Genomic DNA, 22,614 nt, shown 5'->3' with positions numbered 1-22,614 from the left:
GTAGAGACCCTGCTTTTCTAAAGACTTAGGGAGCTGAATACAAACTCATCTGGGGCCCAGAGATGCAAATAATGGAGACAAGCAAGATGAGGACCCCTGAGAGTTCAGACCTAGAGGATGCAAACTTAGCGCAAGGGTTAACAGATGATACCCGGATGGCACTCTTTGCTGCTGGAACGTGAACTTCACCAGGACAGCAGGGACTTTTGTTCTGTTTAGTGGTGAATCTCACACCTAGGCACTCAATACATGCTGTTGAATGACGAGTGAGTACTTCAAACCTGTGATAAGTTAAATAAACAATGTGAGAAGATCTAATTTACCTAACTGGCATTCTTTCTCCTTCTACTTGCACTTTCTTTGGTGTGACCCTTGTCTGTGCAACGGTTGGTCTCACATTTTTGGCTCTGCCCATCATCAATTAGTAAACTTCCCCAGAGTAATCATACTGTACAATTCAGTTATTAAAATGAAATGGTCAACAAGACTACACAACCACCAGACTTGACTGTGGAGAACTAAGGGTGTGGTAACATGTGGGTGGATATGTTTGTAAGTAAATATTAGACTGAGGTCGAAGAGGAGAAAAAGAGGAGAGAGCTGCTTTGTCTTTGCATGTGCCTCGCTCTGGTAATCAGGGACGGGCTCAGAGAAGTTGAGAAATTCTCTGCTTGGCTTGTGTTCCACTCTGCAAACAGTCTTAACTTTGTAAAACAAATTTATTAACATCATTGCACGTATAATAACATATTTAAAAAGTCAGGGTTTTTTGAACACAAGAAAAGGCTGACATAAACAGGGAATAATCCAAATAGGGTAACAGTGCTAGGGAAAACCTGGCAGCTCTTGAAAAACCTGCCTGGAGCCAGGGCCAAAAGGCTGAGCTGTGGTCCAGCCACGCCTCCTCGGAGGCAGGGCTGTTTCTGGTTCACACTCCTCTTCCTTATGCAGGTTCCGGCTGTTCTCTTTGGTTTATCTCCTCTTTAGAATTTGGCTCCACAACTTGATGATTTTGCTCTTCTTCGTTTCTGTTAACAGTTGCTTTTTTTTCTTTTCTATCAACCTCTGTTCCTTCTGAGTCTCTGTCTTCTGATGAAAGATTTCCTCTTGGGTGTGCTGGCCAGGGCACTGAACTTATTGATTAGCCCCATGCATTCCTCCTAAGAGGCATGTGGGTTTACTTAGTTTGAGTTACACATGATCCTTACCCTTTAAGCGATTTACTACCAAGTAAACAGATAAAGCAGGTAAATATTGGATGAGGTGTAGAAAAGCAAATCAATTAACTATGACAATACATTGAATGCTTGAATACATTCAAAATGCATCATTTACAAGAAAATAGGGTTTGTTGCTTTTAGTAGAGAGAGGAAAGAAGTCTGGCATATAGGACAGGCTTGTGATCTGTCTGTTCATTCCCTCCTTCAGTAATAACTAAGTAAATACGCTATGTTGGACACAGTAACAGAAAGAAGATGGGTATGACACGATTCCTACTCTCAAAGCTTGTAGCTTGTGGAGGAGACATGATGTGTACACATGCCTGTCTAAAATACAAGGGGGGAAGCGTTCAGTGTTTCGAGAGGTACACTAACAAGGCTTAGGCAAGGAAGCAATACTTTTTGGCTAAAGGGGAGGTGGAGACATTTGAGGTAGGCTTGAAGCACAGGTGGGATTTCATATTTTCAAGGTTTCACCAGGTCACTGATGCCTCAAGGTGAAAATAAGTCATCGCAACTGGCAACTGAAAAAACAGTCTTTTTCTGGCTTTGGTCCACATCTATTATAGTGGCTTGCTAAACGTTACCCAATCTTCTTGCCCCGATATTTTTTGGGGGCCTTGCCAGTTCTGAACTATTTGAGAATCATATCCTCTTTTCAGCATCTGAGAAAGTTATGGAATCTATTTCCAGAGAAATAAACGTATATACCCAGATAGTTACACACAGTTTTCAAGAGTTCGTGGACCCTTACAGCCTTCTTGGACTCTCGGGAATCCTTGGTCTCCAGTTTAAGGATTCCTGATGTAGAGAGACCCTGAAGTGTGGAAGCCATCAGAGTTCAGAGCTACAGAGCAGAGTCTGACTGTTAGCACACTGGGAGCAGCTCTCACGTACAGAAGCCACAGTGTGTTCTCCGGAGGACCACAGTGAGTTCTCTGGAGTCCTCCAGAGAACCAATCTTGGGGGCCAATCTTGACACCAAAGCAGTGCTCCTTGCTAATGTACACCTATGTGTCTACACACACATGTGTGTACACACAATCAGAATGAGGAATGCATTTGTGCAGGGTGCACCTATTATTTTTAACATTTCCCTGGTGACTCTGATACCTCTGATGTGTCCCTCTACACCCACTGCCTTAGGATGTTATTATGTATGAGCCTTCTGTGTCCCTGGTGCTGAGAGACTCCTGCCTGGCAAACCCATCAGACGTGCCCAGACGAATCTGAACCCTGGCTGTGAGCCCAGCTTAGGCTCGAGCTGGGGCATCCCTCCACTCACCTTGTATGCTGAGTTAATATTGAAGCCAGATGGCAAAGTAAGGTCACCAACAAGGAAACTCTAGAAAGCAGGCCGTTTGCAAGTGTTAAAATAATTCTCTATCACAACTTGAGCAGGAGCTGAGCTGGAGCCTTTTAGAATCAGAGACGTGATCTAGGATGTTGAGTTGTTCTGATCTGCACCTCTGGAATTAGACTGGGCTTCTGGAAGTCATGAGTAGGTTGGGGTGAAAACCGCCTCCTTTTCCTATTTTGAAGGCCACTGAACGTCAGTGTGGTATCTCCATCAGGACCAAGTCTAGATTACTGGATGTGCAGAGTAAGCATGTGTTTCTTACTCTGGAAGAAAGCAATCCCCTCTCCCAGTTGCTGCTGCTGCTGCTAAGTTGCTTCAGTCATGTCCGACTCTGTGTGACCCCAGAGACAGCAGCCCACCAGGCTCCCCCATCCCTGGGATTCTCCAGGCAAGAACACGAGTGGGTTGCCATTTCCTTCTCCAATGCATGAAAGTGAAAAGTGAAAGTGAAGTCGCTCAGTCGTGTCCGACTCTTAGCGACCCCATGGACGGTAGCCTACCAGGCTCCTCCACCCATGGGATTTTCCAGACAAGAGTACTGGAGTGGGGTGCCATTGTCTCCTCCGTTCCCAGTTGCTACTCCCACTTTAATCACAGCTGTATGGTTCTCACCTCATCAGATCCCCTTCTCAACTGGAAATGGCAAATCAGGGAGAACTGTGCCCTGGGGTATAGCGGTACTCCTTTATATTCGGAAGGCCAATCTGTATTTCTGAAGATAAACATCTAGGTCATATACTCCAGCGCTGCTGTCGCCAAGTCACTTCAGTCGCATCCGACTCTTTGTGACCCCGTGGGCTGCAGCCCGCCAGGCTCCTCTGTCCATGGGATTCTCCAAGCAGGTATACTGGAGTGGGTTGCCATTTCCTTCTCCATCATATACTCCAGTACTTCCCAAGAATTTCTAACAGTTGCTCATAAACACCCACTCGATCTGGGTATTAGGTCAGGCACTTCAGAAAGGAGCCGTTTATGGTGAGTTTGTGGTAGGGAGGTGTTCTGGGAAATGTGTGAGGAGGAGGCCTTGACCAGGTTCCTTGATTCACAGCACAAAAGCGACGACGTCTACTGTCTGTGAACCAAGAATTCTTCTTGCCTTATGGTTTTCCTTTTCTTTAAAAAAAAAGTATTTATTAATTTTAATTGGAGGATAGTTACTTAACAATATTGTGATGGTTTTTGCCGTACATCAATATGAATTGGCCATAGGTATACATGTGTCTCCTCCCTCCTGTACCCCACTCCCACCTTCCTCCCCTGTTTTTCTTTTCTATTATTTTTTCTTGGCTTATATTTATGTAAAACTTTGCTGTGTTAAATGTTTACATTTTTTTTAAAAAAAGGGAGGGGGAGAAGAAGTCTTTTGAATCTTTCTGATTCTTTCTAATAACTTTCAGTCCTGACATCTGCCTTGAAATTGTCATGACTTTGGCAAGGAGAAGGAGAAACAGGAAGAGAACCCGTGGCCTCCTTGAACCTGACTTCAGAGCCCAAGCTCTCGTCTCTCTGTAGGAGCCAGGAGCCCCAGGGAAGGGCTTGAAAGCAGGGGTGCTCACAGTGGGCTGGGAAGCCCTACTCCACACAGCACGAAAGCTACTGAAACAGATAAATCTGAGGCTTGGGAGCTGAAATGTCTTAAGAGCTAGTCGTTTTTTTTCTTTTTTTCTGAGAGTTATTACTATCCTTGGAATCTATTTCCTTGGAGGTTGGTGGCAGCCTGAATTTCGCAGTTTTCAGGGCAGTGTGCTTTTGAATTTGCTTTCATTTCTTTCTTTCCTTCTTTTTTCTCTCCTAAAACTTGGGGTTCTGAGGACTCAGGGCATTGCCTTATTAGGAAGGAGAATGTGTCAACCTGTGCTGAAACTGCTACATGACAGGGTGCCTAGACTCACCTGGGGTGCCCTGAGCAGGGACAAGCAGGATTCAGGGCTGAGCTCAATATAAAAACAAACCAAAACCAAACCCCAAACCAAAACCATCTATCAAAGGCAGGAAACAAATGAGAACATTTCACACCTCTGAATATCAAAATTAAAAGACAAATTAAAAACTGGAAAAAGTATGTTTAAACATATATAAGAGAAGTTTAAGGTCATCTGAAAGTGCCCCTTCAGGAACTCCCTGGTGGTCCAGTGGTTAGGACTCCCTGCTTTCACTGCAAGGAGCACAGGTTCTGTTCCTGGTCAGGGAACCAAGACTCTGCAAGCTGTGCATCAAGGTGTTTCCCCCTCCTCTGAAAAATGCACTTTCAAATCAAGAAGAAAATGGTGAATATCTTGACCTAAGGTATAATAGCGTAATAATGCACAGTATAAGAAATACAAATGGTACTAACTATATAAAAATGCTCACTCTGCCTAGTAATCAAAGAAATGCAACTTAAACAAAAAGGCCATATTTTTGATTATCAGATTGGCAAGGATTAAAAATGAAAACTGGGTTGGTGAGTATGTGGAGAAATGGGTACTTAATGAGTAGCTAGTGCACATATATATTGGAGGGCAATGTGGCAGTGTATATCACAAAACTTAAAATTGTGTGTACCCTTTAGTACAGTAGATCCACTTAAAGGCATTTAACTTTAGGAAATTCCCTGATAGTCCAGTGATTAGGATTCTGCACTTGCAAGGACATGAATTCTATCCCTGGTCACAGAACTAAAATTCCACAGGCCACACGGTACAGCCAAAAGTGAAAAAGGAATTAATCTTTAGGAAATTATCAGAGATCTGTGTAACTATTTAGCTACAGGGATGTTAAATAATATACCCATACTATGAAATATGCATGTAGTAAAAATGTCATAGGTATTTAATTGTATAAAAGGATATTCATAATATATCAAATTTTAAGTTAACTAAAATTAGCATATAACTGTAATCCATTTTTACAAAAGAAAATCTGATGAATAGAAAGAAAGACTTCAGTTCAGTTCAGTTCAGTCGCTCAGTCGTGTCTGACTCTTTGTGACCCCATGAACCGCAGCACGCCAGGCATCCCTGTCCAACACCAACTCCCAGAGTCCACCCAAACCCACGTCCATTGAGTTGGTGATGCCATCCAGCCATCTCATCCTCTGTCGTCCCCTTCTCCTCCTGCTCTCAATCTTTCCCAGCATCAGGGTCTTCTCAAATGAGTCAGCTCTTTGCATCAGGTGGCCAAAATATTGGCATTTCAGCTTCAACATCAGTCCTTCCAATGAACACCCAGGACCGATCTCCTTTAGGATGGACTGGTAGGATCTCCTTGCAGTCCAAGGGACTCTCAAGAGTCTTCTCCAACACCACAGTTCAAACGCATCAATTCTTCAGCGCTCAGCTTTCTTCACAGTCCAACTCTCACATCCATACATGACTACTGGAAAACCATAGCCTTGACTAGACAGACCTTTGTTGGCAAAGTAGTCTCTGCTTTTTAATATGCTACCTAGGTTGGTCATAACTTTCCTTCCAAGGAGTAGTGTCTTTTAATTTCATGCCTTCAATCACTATCTGTGGTGATTTTGGAGCCCCCCAAAATAAAGTCTGACACTGTTTCCACTGTTTCCCCATCTATTTGCCATGACGTGATGGGACCAGATGCCATGATCTTCGTTTTCTGAATGTTGAGCTTTAAGCCAACTTTTTCACTCTCCTCTTTCACTTTCATCAAGAGGCTCTTTAGTTCTTCACTTTCTGCCATAAGGGTGGTGTCTTCTGCATATCTGAGGTTATTGATATTTCTTCCAGCAATCTTGATTCCAGCTTGTGCTTCTTCCAGTCCAGCGTTTCTCATGATGTACTCTGCATAGAAGTTAAATAAGCAGGGTGACAATATACAGCCTTGACGTACTCCTTTTCCTATTTGGAACCAGTCTGTTGTTCCATGTCCAGTTCTGACTGTTGCTTCCTGACCTGCATACAGGTTTCTCAAGAGGCAGGTCAGCATCAGGGTCTTCTTCAGAATTTTCCACAGTTTCTTGTGATCCACACAGTCAACGGCTTTGGCATAGTCAATAAAGCAGAAATAGATGTTTTTCTGGAACTCTCTTGCTTTTTCCATGATCCAGCGGTTGTTAGCAATTTGATCTTTGGTTCCTCTGCCTTTTCTAAAACCAGCTTGAACATCTGGAAGTTCATGGTTCACGTACTGTTGAAGCCTGGCTTGGAGAATTTTGAGCATTACATTGCTAGCATGTGAAATGAGTGCAATTGTGCGGCAGTTTGAGCATTCTTTGGTGTTGTCTTTCTTCGGGATTGGAATGAAAACTGACCTTTTCTAGTCCTGTGGCCACTGTTGAGTTTTCCAAATTTGCTGGCATATTGAGTGCAGCACTTTCACAGCATCATCTTTTAGGATTTGAAATAGCTCAACTGGAATTCCATCACCTCCACTAGCTTTGTTCATAGTGATGCTTCCAGGATGTCTGGCTCTAGGAGAGTGATCATAGCATCATGATTATCTGGGTTGTGAAGATCTTTTTTGTACAGTTCTTCTGTGTATTCTTGCCACCTCTTCTTAATATCTTCCTCTTCTGTTAGGTCCCTACCATTTCTGTCCTTTATTGAGCCTATCTTTGCATGAAATGTTCCCTTGCTATCTCTGATTTTCTTGAAGAGATCTCTAGTCTTTCCCATTCTATTGTTTTCCTCTATTTCTTTGCATTGATTGCTGAGGAAGGCTTTCTTATCTCTTCTTGCTATTCTTTGGAACGCTGCATTCAAATGGGTATATCTTTCCTTTTCTCCTTCACTTTTCGCTTCCCTTCTTTTCACAGCTATTTGTAAGGCTTCCTCAGACAGCCATTTTGCTTTTTTGGATTTCTTTTTCTTGGGGATGGTCTTGATTCCTGTCTCCTGTACAATGTCACGAACCTCCATCCATAGTTCACCAGGCACTGTGTCTATCAGATCTATTCCCACTAAAAGAATATAAAAGAAGGTTAACAGTTATAACCAGTTGTTTTTCTAAGATAGTAGAATTGTAATTAATTTTTCTTTCTTGTCATCATCTCTGTTTTACAAATTTTCTACAGAGAATATATTTTCTTTCCACAAATAGAAAAATAAACCTTCATGGCATTATTTATTTAGTTAAATGTTGATATATTTTTACCCCCTGAGGATGGTGCCAGTGGAAGAAGTCTTATGGCTTCAAAGGTAACTTGAGCAATGAGCTCTGTCATTTTCAAATTTTAAATAAGAATTTTTTGAATTTTGAAGCAATTTGATTTTTCTCTCTGTGAAATTGTAATGTGAGAACTCTCTCTAGAACTAAAACAAATGATTTAATTCCTTTTTAAAAATTAAAATGATGTTCTGAGGAAATTAAAGTCCACAATGACTAATGCAACCATGAAAATGAGCACTGACATTTGCAGAGTTTAAAAATAAAGTAGGGCCCCAAAGCCCATTATACCAGCCTACACATGAGAAAAACATCAGACAAACCCAAATTGAGGGCAACCTTCTACAGAATACAATTACTCCTCAAAAGAGTCCAGGTCGCGAGAAGCAAGGGAAGACTGCGAAACTGCTGTGGGCCAGAGGACATGAAGACAGGACTAAAAACACTGTGTGGCATCTCGAGTTATATCCTGGGACAGAAGAGCCTTGGTGGACATACAGGTGAAATCCAAATAAAGTCTGGAGTTTAGTTGGAGATAACTCACTAATGTTGGTTTCTTAGTTTTGACGGATATACCATGGTCATATAAGATGTTAACATTGTAGGGTGACTAACCACGCTGGTTTGTCTTGGGGAGGGACTTTCCATATATGAGATATACACTGCTTGTCTTTGTATCATCTTGCGGTTTATGTTTTCAGAGATATTTGTTTGCAGGGTATTCTGTGTGGTTATTTATTTGGCCTTTTTGTGCATTCACTCTTAACATACTTTAAAAAAGCTTTAAAAAGTTTGTACTTCTTTCCATTCCATTGCTTTCTCCCTGGATTTTACGTGCTTTCAAAATATTCATTTCCAAGCCTTTGTTCACATGCTCTCATCTCCTGCTCTAAAAAGTTTCCATGATTGCGTAAACCCCTCTATGCATGGGTCCCTATGCTGTTCTTACAGAATCTTCCACTCTCAGTAACCTACTAGATTTTTTTTCTACCAGATTTTTTAAAGTGAAGACTCTTACTTTTTGCCCTCTCATAAAAAAATCTCATTTACAAATCAAAGTAGCGACTTCCCTGGTGGTCCAGTGATTAGAGACTCTGTGCTCCCAATGCAAGGGGCCTGGGTTCCATCCCTGGTCAGGGAATTAGGTCCTGCACTCGGCAATGAAGACCCGTGTGCCACAATTAAGACCCAGGGCAACAAAACACACACACATACAGAATCAGCTTTTTTTTATTTATGTTTTTGAAGTCCATTTTAAAATATTTTTATGACAAGAAATTCCAATAATTCAGAATCAGTATATATATATATATATATATATATATATATATATATATATTTAATCAAAGTATAACTGGCTTGGTGGTAAAAGAAGCCACCTGCCAATGTGGGAGACCTGGGTTCAGTCTCTGAGTTGGGAAGATTCCCCTGGAGAAGGAAATGGCAGCCCACTCCAGTATACTTGCCTGGAAAATTCCATGAACCGAGAAGCCTTCGAAGGCTGCAGTTCATGGGGCTGCAAAGAGTCGGACACCACTGAGTGACGGAGCACAGCATGCTCAGTCATCTAAAGGAGACATCCTTCTAAAGCACAAGTCTATGAAGTTTTGACTGCCAGGTTTTTTAAAATTGTAATTCAGATATTATCTTCTTGACTCTTCACAGATGTTTGACTTCATCAATAAAGATAAAGGTGACTTGAAATACCGATAGACCAGAAAGCATCACTACGAACAAAGCTAGTGGAGGTGATGGAATTCCAGTTGAGCTGTTTCAAATCCTGGAAGACGATGCTGTGAAAGTGCTGGACTCAATATGTCAGCAAATTTGGAAAACTCAGCAGTGGCCACAGGACTGGAAAAGGTCAGTTTTCATTCCAATCCCAAAGAAAGGCAATGCCAAAGAATGCTCAAACTACCGCACAATTGCACTCATCTCACATGCTAGTAAAGTAATGCTCAAAATTCTCCAAGCCAGGCTTCAGCAATACGTGAACCGTGAACTCCCTGATGTTCAAGCTGGTTTTAGAAAAGGCAGAGGAACCAGAGATCAAATTGCCAACAACCGCTGGATCATGGAAAAAGCAAGAGAGTTCCAGAAAAACATCTATTTCTGCTTTATTGACTATGCCAAAACCTTTGACTGTGTGGATCACAATAAACTGTGGATAATTCTGAAAGAGATGGGAATACCAGACCACTGACCTGCCTCTTGAGAAATCTGTATGCAGATCAGGAAGCAACAGTTAGAACTAGACATGGAACAACAGACTGGATCCAAATAGGAAAAGGAGTACATCAAGGCTGTATATTGTCACTGCTTATTTAACTTCTATGCAGAGTACATCACGAGAAACGCTGGACTGGAAGAAACACAAGCTGGAATCAAGATTGCCGGGAGAAATATCAATAACCTCAGATATGCAGATGACACCATCCTTATGGCAGAAAGTGAAGAGGAGCTAAAAAGCCTCTTGATGAAAGTGAAAGAGGACAGTGAAAAAGTTAGCTTAAAGCTCAACATTCAGAAAACAAAGATCATGCCATCCAGTCCCAGCACTTCATGGGAAATAGATGGGGAAACAGTAGAAACAGTGTCAGACTTTATTTTTGGGGGCTCCAAAATCACTACAGATGGTGACTGCAGCCATGAAATTAAAAGATGCTTACTCCTTGGGAGAAAAGTTATGACCAACCTAGATAGCATATTCAAAAGCAGAGACATTACTTTGCCGACTAAGGTCCGTCTAGTCAAGGCTATGGTTTTTCTTGTAGTCATGTATGGATGTGAGAGTTGGACTGTGAAGAAGGCTGAGTGCCGAAGAATTGATGCTTTTGAAGTGTGGTGTTGGAGAAGACTCTTGAGAGTCCCTTGGACTGCAAGGAGATGCAACCAGTCCATTCTGAAGGAGATCAACCCAGGGATTTCTTTGGAAGGAATGACGCTAAAGCTGAAACTCCAGTACTTTGGCCACCTCATGCGAAGAGCTGACTCATTGGAAAAGACTGATGCTGGGAGGGATTGGGGGCAGGAGGAGAAGGGGACAACCGAGGATGAGATGGCTGGATGGCATCACGGACGCGATGAACGTGAGTCTGAGTGAACTCCGGGAGTTGGTGATGGACAGGGAGGCCTGGCGTGCTGTGATTCACGGGGTCGCAAAGAGTTGGACACGACTGAGCGACTGAACTGAACTGAACTGAATACCAGTTATAATAAATAAAATCTTCATTAAAGTTTTGTTCATTTCTTAAATGCCCCTTTTCTCTTGAGTACAAGGTTTAGAATTATTGAGTTTAAATTTCATTGAGGACAAGACGTAAGTAAATTCTGTAGGAAAAAATGATCAAAAGTATCAGAAAGTTATGATTTAATTTAAAAAGTCAGCATGAATTCACATCTTATCTTCCACAGTTATGGGAATTAATCACTGGGTCTAATGACAAATATCAGCTCAGGGAAGCCATGAACCAATTATTTGGGATCATGCAAAGAATGCTATACAAACAACTAACCTAGAAGTTAAAGTATGGTATGGGGATGAACTACTTAAGTAGATTACACATTGACTTTGATATCAAAGTGTGGAATAGTTTGGGATGGATGGATTACAAAGCTCTAGGGATCAATATTAAGACCAATTTTATTCATTTTATTTGTCAGTGACTTAGAAGGAACATGCAGTAAGCTTGTCATACAAAACCAGAGGGAGGGACAGTCGATACAAAACAGGAATGAAATGACTTGAGTAGACTAGGAACATAAGCACATAAGTGGCTTATTCAGTTCAGGGTGGAGGAAATATGAAGTAGGAAGATTATCTCACAGTAATATGAAATCACAATGTTCCAGTAGAGTAAAAGAGTAGAAACTCATTAGGTGAGTAAATAAACATGTGATAAAATAATTCAAATGCTATGAGTAAGAAAGGAATATTGGCTATTGAGTTTAAATATTAATATTTTAAGTAAAAACATTGTTTCTTTAGTATAGTAGACTAAGAAAATAATTCACTGAAATATGTATAATTAAAGGAAAAATAGTGATGCTTTGGGAATTCCCTGGCAGTCCAGGGGTTAGGACTCTGAGCTCTCACTTTCAAGGGCCTGGGTTCAATCCCTGGCCCAGGAACTAAGTTTCCACAAGATGTGAGGTGGGGCCAAAAAATACATATAATAATGACACTTGCTGTCAAGGATGATAGATCACTTGCATTCTGGGTAGTATATCAATACCAGGAATATATTAAATTAGGCTTAGAGCCACTTATGCATTATGCTTTAGAATTTACAGATACATTGGATATATTTTATATATATCAAGTGGTATATAATAAAAATATTTAAAGATTTCATTACAAATTTTTGATGATTTGTTCAGCTGATCAATACTAGTTTTGTGACCTCATTACCATCAGCAGGTCATATTATTAGCAGTTTCTCCATCAAAATAAGATGTCTGAAACTTTTACCTTAACAGGTGTATTGAAACCAGTGAGCCATTCAATAGATGTTTGTTGATTATCTTTTCTTTGCACAACAAATATAATTGTTTCTTGTACTTAAATACGTCTCTTTTGATAAAGTGTAAAAATCTAACCTTTTCTAAGAGATTTGTCACATGTATATGGATGGCTGAGTTGCTCTGCTGTTCACCTGAAACTATCACATTGTTAATCAGCTTACTCTAATACAAAATAAAAAGTTTTAAAAAATCTAGCATTTTCTCTCTTGTTCTTTTTTGGTTACACCTTTATTTATTTGTTTATTTTTGTCTGTGCTGGGTCTTCGATGCTGCGTGAGCTTTTCTCTAGTTGCACAACTCTCTGGTTGTGATGTGTGGACTTGTCATTGCAGTGGCCTCTCCTATTGCAGAGCACAGTGAAGTCACTCAGTTGTGTCCGACTCTTTTGCGACCCCCATGGACCATAGCCTACCAGGCTCCTTCGTCCATGGGATTTTCCAGGCAAGAGTACTGGAGTGGGTTGCCATTCCCTTCTCCAGAGGACCTTCCGAACCCAGGGATTGAACCCATATTTCCTGCATTGCAGACAGATGCTTTACCGTCTGAGCAGGCTCTAGAGCCTATTGGCTCAGCAGTTGTGGTTCCTGGGCTCTAGAGCACAGACTCAGTTGTGGAGCACTGGCTTAGTTGCTCCAAGGCATGTGGAATCTTCCCCCACCAGGGATCAAACTCATCTCCTGCATTAGCAGGCAGATTCTTTACCACTGAGCCACCAGGGAAGCCCTAGCATTTTCTTTTAATATCTGAAATTCAAATAAGTTAATGTCATACCTTAAAAAAACAAAAGTTCCAGTGGGACAAATGAAGAGCTGTTTTCTTTTCAAACCATACTCCTCTCCTTCCTTGAGAATCACTGCTTACAAGTCACAGAAAAAGGGTGAGATACCATGCTTGGGCACAAAATGTGTAGGATTTAAACAGTGATGACAACGTGTTTGTGAATTAAGCGTAATATTAAGGGCACACAGACAGTTAAAAGCGAGGGAATTACTAATTGCTGGAAGCAGTGGCTTTATGGAAACAAGGTTAAGGCTTGAACTGAGGCTTAAAGGCTTTTTAGAATTTTCAAGAACATAGGAGAGAGGGCACGACAAGCCTGGTGATAAAGGTTCAGGCTTCCCTGATGGCTCAGATGGTAAAGAATCTGCCTGCAACGTAGGAGACCCGGGTTTCATCCCTGCGTCAGGAAGATCCCCTGGAGAATGGAATGGCTAACCACTCTAGTATTCTTGACTGGAGAATTCCATGGACAGAGAAGCCTGGTGGGCTACAGGCCATGGAGTCACAAAGAGTTGGACATGCCAGAGTGACTAACATAGGAAAGGAAAGAAAAGGTTGGTATTCTCCATATTCTCTCTCTCTTGGTCTCTTCTTCTGTCTCAGACTTGGCTTGAAGTGCTACAATGCAAGAAATATCCCATGCAAACTACTCCATACAATATTTTTGGGCTTCCCAGGTGGTGCTAGTGGTAAAGAACCTGCCTGCCAATGCAGAAGGCATATGAGATGTGGGTTCAATCACCGCATTGGGAAGATCTCCTAGAGGAGGGCATGGGAATCACTCCAGTTTCTGGCCTGGAGAATCCCATGGACAGAGAAGCCTGGTGGGCTACAGTTCACGGGGTCACACAGAATTGGACACGACTGAGCAACTTAACACATAGCACAGAGTGATTACATATAGGGCAGTGAAGGGTTTTGAGAAAGACCCTTGTATAGGTTAGATAATGGGAATCACTAACATTTTTGAGGCAATGGAATTTAATTTAGGTGTGGGAGCAGGAAAGTCTGGAATACTATCTAGAGCTATAGAAGTCCAGACAGGGCAAAGCATGCTCTGATTTCTTTCAGAAGGAGCCAACTAACCCTCAGTGATTTCTGAATTTGGAAGATACTCCCCTATCAATGCATATAGCCAGCTTTAGTCTTTGTTATTTCTCTTTTATTTTATCTGAATGTGTGTATGTTTATCTTTCTTCTCATAAATGGATTATCTGCGGCTTGGAAGTAGGGGCTATGCACTATCTTACGGAATTTGTTGTTCAGTTGCTATGTCGTGTCTGACTCTTCGCCACGCCATGGACTGCAGCATGCCAGGCCGCCCTCGTCATCTCCCGGAGTTCGACCAAGTTCATGTCCACTGAATCGGTTGGACTGCTATCCAATCATCTCATCCTCTGCCACCCTCTTCTTTTGCCTTCAATCTTTCCCAGCATCAGGGTCTTTTCCATTGAGTCAGTTCTTCTCATCAGGTGGCCGAAGTATTGGAGCTTCAGCTTCAGCATCAGTCCTTCCCAGCATCATTGATTTCCCAAAGGATTGATTGATTTGATCTCCTTGCTGTTCAAGGGACTCTCAAGAGTCTTCCCCAGCACTACAGTTCAAAAGCATCAATTCTTTGGCACTCAGCCTTCTTTATGGAATAAAGCTCAATAAATTACGTGGTTTCATTGGGTAGCTGGAGATTCTGCAGGAAAACTTGTTAGCACCTTGGAACTGGCTGCCAGTGAAAAAGAAAAGAGAGAAATGTATCCAAGGCAATTTCATGTATGGGCATGTGAGAAAAGGATGAGGAAACTGCTGTCAGAGGCAGGAATGTCACAGGGAGAAGGGATCTGGTTCTGTAGAAAGTTACGGGTTTAGCTTTGAACATTCTGAGTTTGAGGTTAAAGGGAGACATTCCAGAGGAACTGACAGTGCTTGATGTAATGGAACTGGAACTCAGGGGACAGGAGACGATACAGAGCTTGGGGACTGAATTTAGAGATGGCTGAAGTTGCAGGAATGGTGGTGCTTCCTGGGGATGAGTTTGTAAAGAAAAGCTCAGGGAATCCAAACCCAAGTCTGGAGTAACGTTCATCACTTAGGGGCTGGAAGGAGGAAAAGAAACCCTAAAAGTACACTGGCAAGTATGGTAGTTAGTAGTCACATGTGGCCATCTAAATTTAAATTACGTGTGCTCCTGCTCACTTGTGTCTGACTCTTTGGAGACTCGTGGACTGCAGACCTCCAGACTCCTCTGTCCATGGAATTTTCCAGGGAAGAATACTGGAGTGGATTGCCATTTCTTACTCCACGGGATCTTTCCAATCCAGGGATCGAACCCTCACCTCTTTCGTCTCTTGCCTTGGCAGGTGGGTGCTTTACTACTAACACCACCTGGGAAGCCGATAAATTTAAATTAATTAAAAACAATAAAAAAACTCATTTTGGGTCACAATAGCCACATTTCAAGTGCTTGCTAGTCACGTGTGATTAGTGGTTACTATAATGGATGGTGTCAACAAAATACTATCTTAAAGATTCCAATGACTTCCTTATTGCCAAATCCATGGATTGCCCCTACCCTGATTCTCATTCTTTTTCAGCATTTGACACTGTTAATATTTCCTCCTTAAATTTTCTCCTCCCTTGAAAAGCCACCTGGCCTCGGACTTTCTCTTAAATGAGTATTTCTCTATATCTTTGTAATGCTGTCCAATAAAACAATCTATGATGCTCAGCCCCATCCAGGAGCCCCACTCAAAGTCCACTCATTAGAACAAAAGATACTCCTATCATCCAGGAAATTCCGAGGGATTTAGGAGCTCTGTGTCAAGATACAGGGTAAAAGGCCAAATATTTGAACACAAGATGCTCCTAGCGCCCTTATCACTCAGGGAATCACAAGATGTTAGGAGCTCTGTGCCAGGAAGGAGGGGTGGATGGGGGACAGAGAGCAATATGTCTATTTCCTGTTATTTTATAGGCTTCCAACTCCCTGACCTGCATTTGCTTCTCTTTTTAGCTATGGGTTTAAGTCCATAATAGGCTGTTGGATATCTCATGGATATCCTGCTAGCACCTCCAACTCAACACATCTAAAATCAAACTCATGATTGTTCATCCCATACTCATTCAGTTTTTTATGTTCTTTATTCCAGCTCATCTTTCCAGCTACTAAAGCTAGAAAACTTAGTCATATGTGAATCATTCTCTCCCTCCCCTCTACCCCTTCAGTCAATCAGCTGTCTGGCCGTGCTGATTTACTACCTCTGCCATACACTCGTGTATTAATTTATTCTTTTTTGTTTAAAATAATGATTATGAAATATTTAGGCAAACAGGGTAGTAATAAACAACACTATCATAAAATAGTATACTCAGCTTAGCTTAAGCAAAACTTGCAAATGCAAACAAAGAAAGTGAAAGTGAAGTCGCTCAGTCGTGTCCGACTCTTTGCGACCCCATGGACTGTAGCCTATCAGGCTCCTCCCTCCATGGGATTGTCCAGGCAAGAGTGCTGGAGTGGATTGCCATTTCCTTCTCCAGGGGATCTTCCCGACCCAAGTCTCCCACATTGCAGGCAGACGCTTTACCTTGTAAGCCACCAAGCCCTTGGCAAATCCATTCAGATTCCATCCTCCTCTCCATGCCAAGGGGGATCCTCATTTAAAATTTAGATTCATCATTCCCATGCAAGATTTATAGTTCTTCTCTACATGTATCCACATATGGCATAGATATATAAGTTGTGTTTTTAAACCTTGGGTAATTGTGGTATTCTGTTTATCCTATTATAAGTTTTTTCACTTATTATTTTTGAGATTTATCTTTGATGAATTACCTGGTTGGCTGCTGTCTGTGGGGTCGCACAGAGTCGGACACGACTGATGTGACTTAGCAGCAGCAACAGCAGCAGCAACACAGATTATTAAAAATGTTGAAATACATAATCCATCTTTTCTTGGAAAACTACAACAACTTAGAAATATGTCAGTGGACTAAGCTTCCTGGACTGACATGAAGATGACTTTAGAAGTGTTGCAAATAATTGAGAAAATTTAGAATACCCAGGGATGGCAATAGCCTGGATAAAGAGAATGGGATTTCATGAATTATAATAATATCTGTCCTTTTGCACCATGGTGATATCATCGGTATGGAGCTTGAATGAAAATGAGGGTCTAACTCAGCTGGAAAAGGTGATCTTGAAAGAGGTGAGCTATCATTAGGTCAAAGAAATTTTATCATATAGTATTTATTGGTTAATTGTAATTTTTTTTATTCATCATTCATTTTTCCACAAGATAATAGTCTTGACAGTTTTTTGGTTTAGTATTAATTAAACATCCACAGCGTGTTCTGTATTGGTTAGAGCATTCAAAATATATGACCCCTAACACAAGTAGTTCACATTCTAAGATTTGCTTTAAAAATGATCTCCATTATAAATATGTACTGTTTTTACCTACTTTATTGTTTTCTTTATTTTTTCTCATCACTTTATTTTTTACATAATGGATAAATCTCTTAAGCTGATCATTTAAGACTTGATATGTTGATTTGTGAGACTGACATGTGGATTTAAAGCCTGACTCCACTATTTATTTGAAAATGACACTAAGTCTCAAAACCTTGCTAGCCTCAGTTTCCTCATCTATAGAATGATGAACCCATGATACTTATGATACTCATGATTCTTAGGGTTGTGATGGTTAAAGATGCAAAGGAGTTGGCACATAGCAAAAGCTCAGAAGTGTTAGTTTACGTAAGGTGAACAAGTTGAAGATTCTTGAAATCTAGTGTGCACAGGTTAAAGAGATTCAGAGGTAGGTAAAAGGTGGATCAGGATCATAGGAACAAAGGTTATGTTAAGTAGACATAGATTTAGGTGCAACTATACAAAATTGCCAGAGAAGGCAATGGCACCCCACTCCAGTACTCTTGCCTGGAGAATCCCATGGACGGAGGAGCCTGGTAGGCTGCAGTCCATGGGGTCCCTAAGAGTCCGACACAACTAAGCGACTTCACTTTCACTTTCATGCATTGGAGAAGAAAATGGCAACCCACTCCAGTGTTCTTGCCTGAAGAATCCCAGGGACGGGGGAGCCTGGTGGGCTGCCGTCTATGAGGTCGCACAGAGTCGGACATGACTGAGGCGACTTAGCAGCAGCAGCAGCAGCATACAAAATTGCCACCTTTTTAGACAACAATGGGTGAATACAGGTAATTTTATATTGTTCACTTAAGAGATGTTCAGAAGGGAAGAAAGGTAGTAGGGACTGTGAAGGAAAGGGGAGTCCTTTAGGTGTGGTGCAGTTAACCAGGGCTGTCGCTGCTTTAATACAGAATGGCTAGGCTCTTGCAGATGTGAATCAAGTATTATTTAGTGGCTTTTCTTTGGAAAGAAAAAGGGTACTGAATGAAGATGGGTGAGAGAGTTCATGACAGTGGGTCTATAGAAGTCTTTGAGGCACTCTGGCATTTACCACAGTTTCCAAAAGATTTAACTTATTAAAACACATGTAAGATTAAAATAAATAAGTGAGGAAACTGAGAAAAAGGGAAAATAAAGTGACATTCAGATCTCCTGCTGTGATGTAAACAGTGGCCAGCAAGAGGTTCCTCAAATCATCTTTGGAAAGAGGACAGTATAAATAATACCTAGCACAGTGATCCCTTTCTGATAAGCAAGTGCGATTTCTGAGTTCCTATGTAACGTAACAGTGGGTACCATTGAGAAGCTATCTTCCACAGAGAAAATACCTTTTAATTAACACAGACTGCATTTCAAGATTTGGCTACAGTACTGAAATAGCTAAGAGAACATGTTCTTTTCAGAGACTACCTTCATTTCCAGCTTTCTTAAGATATTCCACAAGTAACTCTTTTCAGTGTGGTCTGAGCAGGTCCTCTGAATCTGATTATGTAGTAGTGATACTTTTGGTAGTTGAGTCTCTTAAAAGCACTGTAGTTATAAAAGTAGAATTGTTAGCTCTGGTAGGTTGTTACGGTTTTTTCAATTAGATTACGTGAAGTGTTTCTGCATCTTGTCAGAATGGTCTATGGACCAAAAACGTTTGAAAATGATTTTTTTTTTTCATTTCCAATTGTCAATTGGTATCACTGAAGAAACTGAGTTTCTGTGGCCAAGTACTTTGCTTCCTATGGGTGGCTAGACTAAGGCTTTGTGAAAGGGGCATGGAAGTCGTATGCTTAGACTCATAAACCACATCCCCATTCCTAGAAAAGCACCTAAAAATGTACTATTCTCTACCCAATACATCCACGTAAGTAGAAAAAGTGACAATGCTGTGACTTCCCTCCCTCTCCCCCACTCCACTAGTTTTCACTTGTCCTCCCTCAAGCTTTCCATCTCTTTTTCTTTGTCAATTATCAGCTTATTCTATAATACCTTCAGAATTTAAGTATAAAATGGTACAGGGTTTATACAATTTGCTTTAAAAAATGATTCTTGTACTTATATGAGACCCAAAATTGTGTTAGATCAACTTAATTCGTGGATTCAGAACTTTTTTTGTTTTTGCCTGTTTGTGGTTTTTAAGTAATTTCCTTGGGAATTCTATCTTTTGCACAATTAAGAGCCCATTAATCATACAATGTTTCTGATTCAGTGAGCAGAAGATGGAAATAGAAGAAATGGGTGCAAACTCAGTTTTTCATATAAGGGTTTTTAAATTCTTGTCAGTGCACACAAAACCTTGTTCAAGTCTTTGGACTTTACAACTCCAGCCCCCAGTACAACTTTATTTACCAAACAATCACAATTGGAACACTAATTTTTGGAGCCAGAGTTCTAATAAAAAGTGTATTGTGGGCAGCATATCCATCTCTGAGTTTAACCTCTTTCTTGGCAATTAGATCCAGTGTGTAATAGGCAGAGATGTCTCTTGGCAAAACATACAGATAAAATTGACGATTTCTCCTACCCCGGATGACATCAAGGTATCATGGATGCCCAAGAGCAAAGGTGTGTTAACCTAGCCAGTAAGTGAAACGAGATTTCAAATGAATGGTCCAAGAAAAAAAAGATACTTCACTGAGATTCACTATTTTAAAAATGTTGGCAATTATTGCTGGACTTTTTCAGATATTTCACTTGCTACCAAGACGATTAAATAATGTCTGTGCAACAAAATGATTATGTGACTGAATTTTTTTTTTTAAGGATTCTGTCCTTTTGAATATATACACTATATGTTAAATGAAATATACTTGTCTGTTTCAGTGCCACTGGCCAGAATGAAAGCTCTCCTATCTGTGAGGTGAATATCCAAGATTCCTGTTTAAAATGCCTGCTTCCAGGGTACGTAAAAGTGGAAGACAGTTTGGAAACCAGGGGCAAAGGGCGATGAGAACGAGGTGGCTCAGACTGAATCTAAGAGCTGAATGTGTGTGAGAGAAAATCCTCCTCCAGCCTCGGAGGGGGTGTCTCCCCCAATACCAGCTCCCTCCCCCCGGGCTCGCGGGGCGGGCCTGGTTTGCTCAGTAGCAGCAGCGGCCGCAGCAGCAGCCCCGGGGCTGAGCGGCAGCGGCCTCCCGGCAGCGAAGGGAAGCGGCGGCTCGGAGAGCGAAAGGCCCTGGGGAGATCCGGCTACTGCCAGGATGGAGGAAGCGCCGAGTGGAGCCCGAGCCTTCGGGGACGGGATCTCCAACCCAGCTCAGCTCCCCCACGGCTTGCCGGGGCGTGCTCCGAGCGCCTACAAGGTGGAAGAGGCCTGCGTTTTGCCCAGGCAGCGGCAGCCGACGAACGAGGCGGGCACAGCGGGGTAACAGGCTAGCTTTGGCCGCTCTCGGGAACCTACGCCGCCACGGCCGCTTTGTCTCTCCCCTTCCACCCGAGGGGCAAACAGGAAGCGTGCCGCCAGGCAGAGTGACGGACGGGCGTCTGGGCCAATGAGAGCTGGCGACGAAGAGCGTGATGGCAAATGAGCACGGAGAAGAGGGGCGGAACTTCCGGGCGGGCTGTCACCCTCTTCCCCCCTTTTGGGCTGGAGGCTCCACCTTTTGTGTTTCCCGCACAGTCAATCAAAATAGGAAAAAAAAATCCCCGGACCGCTCCGGCCGTGTCCGCCGCCGCTTCCCGCATCCTCTCCCGCCGCCGCCGCCTTCGCTCCTCACCATGTGTAAGGCGGCGGGGAGCCCCGCCTGAGGTGCCCTATAACACACTATGACCGGTACGTAAAACCGAGAGAGAGCAACCCTTGCTGCTGCCGTCGCCGCCGCTGCCGCCGACAACAGCCAGCCAGGGGCTGCCTCCGCTGGCTCCCGGCCCTCTGTGTGCGACCGAGTGTCTGTGAGAGGCAGAAAGCCGCAATCCCCTCCGCCTTCCTCCCCTCCCCGCCAGCTACCGTCCACCCTTCAAGCCCCAGCAACGCAGTGTCCCCTCCGGGCCCGGGGCGGGCGGCCCGGTCCGCCGGGAGCGCATCCCCCTGTGTGCGGGCGCGGGCGGCGGTCGGGCGGGCGTGTGAGTGACTGACGGTGCGAGAGGAGCGAGCGCGAGTGAGAGCGAGCGGCGCGAAGGGAAAGGGGAGGAGAGGAGAGGAGAGGGGGCAGGGGCAGCGCGGGGAGGAGGAGGAGGAGGGAAAGAGGAGGAGGAGGAGGGTTACAGGCAGCGGCGGGCGGGGGCAGCAGCAGGAGGGGAGGAGGGAGCCGCCGCCGCCGCCGCCGCCGCCGCCGGGGGGCGGGTGGGGGAGGGGAAGGGGACTCGGCCGGGCTTTCGGAGTAATTTCGCCTCGGCCCGCGGGCCCCCTCCCTCTCCTCCACCCGCCTTCCTCCCTACCCCCCACCCCCCCGCGCTGTGCCTGCAGCTCCCGAAAAGCCCGTGAAACAAGAGGAAATGGCTGCCTTGGACGTGGACAGCGGCGGCGGCGGCGGCGGCCACGGCGAGTATCTGCAGCAGCAGCAGCAGCACGGAAACGGCGCGGTGGCGGCGGCGGCGGCGGCCCAGGTGAGGAGCGGCTTAGCCCCGGCCCGGCTCCCCCCTCGCGCCGCTTTCTCCTCCCCTCGCCTCTCCCCTCCCTCCGCGCCTCTCTCCTCCCCTCCCCCCGCCCCGGGAGCTGCCCGCCCGAGGCGCCAACGCTCCGACCCCGCCCGCGCTCCCCCGCCCGCCGCCTTTTTGTGTGAGAGAGTGAGTGTGTGTGTGTGTGTGTGTATGTGTGTGCGCGCGCGCTTGTGAGAGTGTGCGCCCTCCCGGGGGTGGGTTCCGGGCGGAAGGTGGAGGCCCGGCGCGCAGTCCGCCGCCCGCCTTCCCGCGGCCGGTGCGGCCGGTGAGCGTGCGAGCGGGAGGGCGCGAGCCGGAGTCGCGGAGGAGGAGGAGGAGGCGGAGAGCGCGGGCTGGCGCTCGCTCGGGCGCTGCCTGCGAGGCCAGAGTCGCACTTCCTGTGCGAGCGGCGGCCCGGCCCTAACCGCCACCCCCTCCCCTGTCTCCCTCTCTGAACCCGCCCATCGGGGGTAGGACACTCAGCCGTCACCGCTCGCTCTGCTGGCCGCTACCTGCAGCAAGATAGGGCCGCCATCGCCGGGCGACGACGAGGAGGAGGCGGCCGCCGCAGCCGGGGCCCCCGCCGCCGCCGCCGCCGCCGGAGCGGTAAGTCTCGCGCGCGCGGCCCGCCCCCGCCG

The 22,614-nt window shown here is 44.1% G+C and overlaps 1 protein-coding gene across 1 annotated transcript in view; it reads left to right on the top strand.

The window, feature by feature from the left end:
• Positions 1–19,113: 19,113 nt before the first annotated feature.
• Positions 19,114–22,614, top strand: part of SP3 (Sp3 transcription factor) — a 58,626-nt gene continuing 55,125 nt past the window's right edge. The window contains exons 1-3 of the mRNA XM_040229372.1: positions 19,114–21,170; positions 21,804–21,943; positions 22,451–22,582. Of these exons, the coding sequence (XP_040085306.1) occupies positions 21,164–21,170; positions 21,804–21,943; positions 22,451–22,582 (279 nt within the window). The 5' untranslated portion in view covers positions 19,114–21,163. The remainder of the gene's footprint in view (positions 21,171–21,803; positions 21,944–22,450; positions 22,583–22,614) is intronic.

Source organism: Oryx dammah, unplaced genomic scaffold, assembly GCF_014754425.2.
Source record: "Oryx dammah isolate SB20612 unplaced genomic scaffold, SCBI_Odam_1.1 HiC_scaffold_27, whole genome shotgun sequence".
NCBI lineage: Eukaryota > Metazoa > Chordata > Mammalia > Artiodactyla > Bovidae > Oryx > Oryx dammah.
Note: the sequence above shows the minus strand (reverse complement) of the source record. Positions and strands in the feature narration are given on the sequence as shown.